The 5,812-nt window shown below is 45.7% G+C and overlaps 1 protein-coding gene across 1 annotated transcript in view; it reads left to right on the top strand.

Annotated features, from left to right (window-relative positions):
• Positions 1-3,713, top strand: part of CCDC174 (coiled-coil domain containing 174) — a 23,385-nt gene extending 19,672 nt beyond the window's left edge. Inside the window, exons 10-11 of the mRNA XM_008062495.1 lie at positions 598-750; positions 1,937-3,713. Coding sequence (XP_008060686.1) covers positions 598-750; positions 1,937-2,235 — 452 coding nt within the window. The 3' untranslated portion in view covers positions 2,236-3,713. The remainder of the gene's footprint in view (positions 1-597; positions 751-1,936) is intronic.
• The last annotated feature ends 2,099 nt before the right edge of the window (positions 3,714-5,812 follow it).

Raw genomic sequence — 5,812 nt, 5'->3', positions numbered from 1 at the left:
AGACTGCACTCCAGTCTGGGCGACAGAGTGAGACTCCAACTCAAATAAATAAATAAATAAATAAGTAAAATAAAATGTGGCCAAAGTGAGACTCCAACTCAAATAAATAAATAAATAAATAAATAAATAAAATAAAATGTGGCCAAAATTGAATAGCCGACACCAAGCTCCAGCTCTTCATAACCCTGCCTCCTGTTTTTTCACTGAGATTGTTACTTTAGTTGAGTAGATTTGGGGATTCCTGGTCCTTTGATGTTAGTTTGGGGAAGCAGAGTGCATAGTGAGGAGGGCAAAGACTTTAAATCTTTCCAGCCTGGGTTTTGAATCCTGGCTCTTGCCACTTTCTACCATTGTATCATGTCTTAGCTTAATTTTCATCTATAAGATGGAGATAACATGGAAATAATGAATTTATTAGGGTTGTTGCAAAAGTTAAATGACGTATTGTATACAAAATATTTCACTTTCTTCCTGGGACATGATAGTGCTCCATTAATACGGATTGTTACTTTTACTTTCAGGATTAACATGTTCTATATTTTTCAAAATTGCTGTAGTCTTTATTATAATGATGTCTTATTCCCTTACCAAAAATAGATGGAGATGTTATTGGGCCTTTGCCACCAGAACCAGAGGCTGTGCCGACTCCTCATGCTCCTGCCCAGAGTAGCAAAGTAGAAGTCATTGTCCAAGAGAGGAAGGACACCAGGCCTGGAGTGCCACATGTCCGGGAGTGGGACCGAGGAAAAGGTAAGGTTTGGGCTCCAGGGTGTAAGACCTCTCCAGGGAATCGAAAAGGATTTTTTTTCAGCACTTGGGGGAAGTTTTAAATTTGTCCTGCCCTCATGTAGTTTTATAGCTTTAGAACGCTATTCCTCAGTTCTCCTTTGAGAGTATGGTGAAGGTTTGGTGTTCTAATATACTCTGTGATTTTAGCAGTCTCTTTTATGTTCAGCTGGAAATGGTTTGCGTGCCAGTGTGTTACTGGATTCACATATAGTTCCACTGGGGTATGCACATTTTCCTGCACATTTTTTCTGTAAATTCACATGGTCCCTACAGCAGCCTCTCTTTGGAAGGTAGTAGTTGATGCCTCTTTGAAAGAGCTTGGCCGGGCTTGATGGCTCAGCCTGTAATCCCAGCAATTTGGGAGGCTGAGGCGAGTGGATTGCCTGAGCCATGGGTTCGAGACCAACCTGGGCAGCTTGGTGAGACCTCATCTCTACAATAAATTTTTAAAAATTAGCTGGCCGTGGTAGCACGTACCTATAGTTCTGGCTGCTTGGAAGGCTGAGGTCGAAGGATTACCGGGGCCCAGCCGGTTGACACTGGAATGGCCTTGAGCATGCTACTGCACACTAACCTGGGCAACAGAGTGAGACTCCAACTCAAAAAAAAAAGAAAGGGCTCATTTCAGTAGAACATTAGCTTCTGCTGTTCCTGCCGAAAGATCCAAGATACAAGGTAAAGTAGGAGAAATGCAAGAATTACTGTTAGAAATAGAGGTGAAACACCAAATTAGATTTGGACAGGTCCCTTTTGTGTCTTCCAGAAGTCAGTAAAGGACAAACTTTCATATTTCAGTGTGAAGTACCTGTAATCTCATGTCAAGCGGATGATTTTTCTGTATTTATTTCTCTCTGATGTAATTTTACTGCCTTTTTGGCAATGTCTCCAGAACCTGCCAGCCTATTCCACAGAGCCTTGCTTGTGAGGCTGCCTGAGAGTAGTCACTCCCTTTTCTTAACCTGGTTTCTTACACTCTGTGGGTATTACTTACACCTCGGATGGTAGTTCTGTGGTTGCCATCCTTGTTCTCCAGGGAATTTGAGGTGGCTTTTAAGAAATATTAATATATATAACATCTGAAAAACTAACAAGAAACTCAACTGATTCATTAGTCCATTCTAATAATTCTCTTCCTGATTTTCACTAGAATTTTCCTTTGGATACTGGTCGAAGCGGCAGTCAGACCTCCGGGCTGAGAGAGATCCTGAGTTTGCCCCACCGTCAGATTACTTTGTGGGTCAGAAGAGAACTGGTTCTTGTAACAGCCAAGCTTGGAGCAGGCCTGGCCCAGCACAGAGTGACCCAGGACAGTGCTCTGGCCAGAGCCATGGACCCAGCTCTGCACATGTGTCCTTTACTCCTGCCCCTGACAGCCCACCACAAGCCCCCACAGTCACTTTCCAAACTCTGGATGACATGATATCCTATTATAAACAAGTGACATGAGCTTTCAAAGAACCTGACTTGGATTTGTACTGTTGCTGGTGTCTCCCTCTCCCAGAGTGGGTGAAATAACTTTAGGGACTGAGGTGTACCTTTGTCCACCTGTCCTTTCCCTTTGAGGCACAGATTTCACATTGGATTTGTCAGCAAGAGAGAAGCAGATGGTACTGTGGGAACTCTGGCTATTTGGCTGTTCATTTCTTTCCAGTTGATATAGAGATGTACTCATCTGGATTTATGTGTGAGCTATGAGAGAATGGAAATGTTATTCTGTAACATTTGACACTGAGGTGCTTGTAACCCTGTCTGTTTCATACCTGCTCCTACAACATACTGAGATTTAAGAGTTCTGTTCCATTCCTTTTGCAGACACTAGCATGCAGTTGTCTTTTGTCTCTGTCCCAAGGATTCAGCTTCTCAGCCTGCTGACGGAGCATAGATCCGACAGAATTTTTGCCTGTCACAGTGGTAATTGAGGGGACACTGCATGAGAGGCAAAGTGATCTAGTCTCCAAGAGGACACTGAAGCTGGAGTAATCTTAAAGGGTCACATTTGAAATGACTAGGAGGACCAAGGAAGAGCCCTTGTAATCCAGAATGGTAGAAGTTGAAGTTATCTCCTTCCTTTTATTGTCATGCCATCCTAATAGACCCCCGTACACAGTGGGCATTCAGTAAGTGTGTGCTGAGTGACTGGGACCTACGTGGAGGCTGTTGGGCCTGGTCAGGTAGATGATCCTTAGCTGTAATGGGTAGAGCTTGGTGGCTCATCTCCCTTTCTGTTGTCCCCATTCTCAGCCTTCTTCCCTCTTGGGAGCCTGATTTCCTTCAGAGTTGGGCCTGCATGGAGCAGAGTAGATAGGTCCTATGTCATTACTAGCAAGGATGGGTCGGGTGGGCAGGGCTCCAGAAGGGTGGAAGGTGCCTGGGTGCCCACCCTCTTCTTGCTTCACTGCAGAGAGTTCCCTTTACAGCTGCAGGCAAGCAGTTGAGAACTGGTCACTATGCCCACAGGGCTCCCACAGTCCGTTTCCAGGCCAATGAGCCCTATAAATGTGGTAGCATCAGTTCTTGAAGTGCCCCAAAGGAGAGGAGTGTGTGAAGGAGCCTGCCATCTCGCAGTTCTCTGCAATGGCATTGTCTCTGTTTCCACACACTGCAGTGGGGATGGGCATGCCCCATCCTTGTCATAGGTACTGGAGTGTGTAGAGGGTCAACAGTTCATCCAAGGTCATGTGGTACCTGAATAGCCACGGTGGGTCATAAACATAGCTTGTGTCTGACCTCCAGACTCAAACTTTTCCCAGTGCTCTCTGCTCTCATTATTGCTCTGGTGTCAAGCAATCTTAGACAAAAATAATGAACTCTTACAAACTTGCCTCTAAACTCCAGAGAGTAAGAGTAAAGTTGCTAGTCCTGTTATGGTCATTCTGTCAGCCTAGTCAGGCGATTACCTCTTAATAAATAGACATTAAAACCAACTAACCCAGATGCCTTTTCTGTAGAAATTGACAAACTGACTAAAATTTTTTTCTTTTCTTTTCAGTTGGAGTCTCACTCTGTCGCCTAGACTGGAGTGCAGTGGCCGCTCCCGGCCACCGCAGCCTCGACCTGCTGGGCTCTGGCGATCCTTCTGCCTCAGCCTTCCAAGTAGCTGGAATTACAGGCACGCGCTACCACACCCGGCTGATTTTTTGATTTATTGTAGAAATGAGGTCTCGCTGCCCAGGTGGGTCTCGAACCTGCGGGCTCAGGCAGTTCACTCACCTCAGCCTCCCAAAGGCGTGGAATTACAGGCTGAGCCACCACGCCCGGCTTGATTTAAAAATTTTAAAATCATAGAAATGCAAGGGACCTGGAATAGCCAAAACAATCTTGAAGAAGAAAAAAATTGAAGGTGGGCATGGTGGTTCACACCTGTGATCCCAGCACTTTGGGAGGCGGAGGCAAGAGAATTGCCTGAGCCTATGGGTTCGAGACCAGCCTGGGCAACATGGCAAGGCCTCGTCTCTACAATAAATAAAAACATTAGCCAGGTGTGGAAGCGCACACCTGTAATTCCAGCTACTTGGAAGGCTGAGGCGGAAGGATCACTTGAACACAGCAGGTAGAGGCTGGGGTGGCCGTAAGCATACCGCTGCACTCCAGCCTGAATGGCATGAGATTCCAACTCAAAAAAAAAAAGAGTTGGCTGGGCTCGGTGTCTCAGCCTGCAATCCCAGCACTTTGGGAGGCCGAGGCGAGTGGATTGAGCCCGCAGGTTCAAGACTGGCCTGGGCAACTTGCCAAGACCTTGTCTCTACAATAAATAAAAAAACTAGCCGGGCATGGTAGCATGCACCCGTAGTTCTGGTTTCTTGGAAGGCTAAGGCAGAAGGATTGCCTGAGCCCAGCAGGTCGATTCTGGGGTTGCTGTGAGCTTGTGTGCCGCTGCACTGCAGCCTGGGCGACAGAGTGAGACTCCAACTCAAAAAATAAAAAGTTGGAGGACTCACTTCCTAATTTCAAGACTTACTACAAAGCTACAGTAATCCAAGCATTATGGTACTGGCATAAAGACACAGATCAATGGAATAGAGTTGAGAGTCCAGAAATAAATCCATGCATCTAGGGTCAATTGATTTTTGGCAGTGGTGCCAAGACCACCCACTGGGGAAATAATTGTCTCTTCAACAGATTGTTCTGGGACAACTGGATAGCCACATGCAAAAGAATGAATTGAACTTTTAGCTCACACCATATACAAAAGTCAACTCAACATGCATCAAAGACCTAAATGTAAGGGCCAAACTACAAAACCAACTGAAACAGCTTGGACAAAGAGGGAGGAGACAAAAAGAAAAATTGGAATACCAGAAAGAAAAATAGAATCACTAGACATGCTAGAACCATAAGGGAAAAAAAGGACAGGAAGCAGGAAAACATTGAATAGATAAGCAGGAAAAAAGGAGAGGATGTACTTGTAGCACAGATGGACCTAAGAGGCAGACTTTGGAGTAGAAGACAGGCGGAACAGGAAGACTAACCAGCCACCTGAAAGAGCCTGGAGTGGGAGCCAGTGGTCTTGGAAGAGACCCATGAAGGTGACATATTGTCACTGCCTGGTGCACCGAGGTAGACAGTGAAGTAGTTGTGCTCATTGGCTCACGGTCACTATTGACTAATAACTAAGTCATATTTTCTCTGGGATTTCAAAGGCTATAAACCTATCTCTCATTCCCTCTGTACAGCATACATTTGGTTTGGTGTTTTGTGAGTCCAGTTATGCCCTCTTCTGTTTCAGACCCAGAGTTTGAGTATTATTAACAAGCCGCCAGGAAGCCTTAAATCAACTGTTGTGGGCCTGCCTTGTGCCAGTGTCTCCAGCAGATGGCATTAGAGTGCTTAGGTTTTAGATCCGTATCGTAAACTAGCACCCTTCCAGAGGTAGAAAATAAGCCCCAGGTGTCATTTTCTGATTTCTGGGAATCGTGTTTAAAAAGTGAAATTAGCCGGGCTCGGTGTCTCAGCCTGTAATCCAGCGCCTTTGGGAGGTTGAGGTGAGTGGATTGCCTGAGCCCGCGGGTTCGAGACCCGCCTG

Source organism: Carlito syrichta, unplaced genomic scaffold, assembly GCF_000164805.1.
Source record: "Carlito syrichta isolate Samal-C Ts95f unplaced genomic scaffold, Tarsius_syrichta-2.0.1 Scaffold305726, whole genome shotgun sequence".
Classification (NCBI taxonomy): Eukaryota; Metazoa; Chordata; class Mammalia; order Primates; family Tarsiidae; genus Carlito; species Carlito syrichta.
Note: the sequence above shows the minus strand (reverse complement) of the source record. Positions and strands in the feature narration are given on the sequence as shown.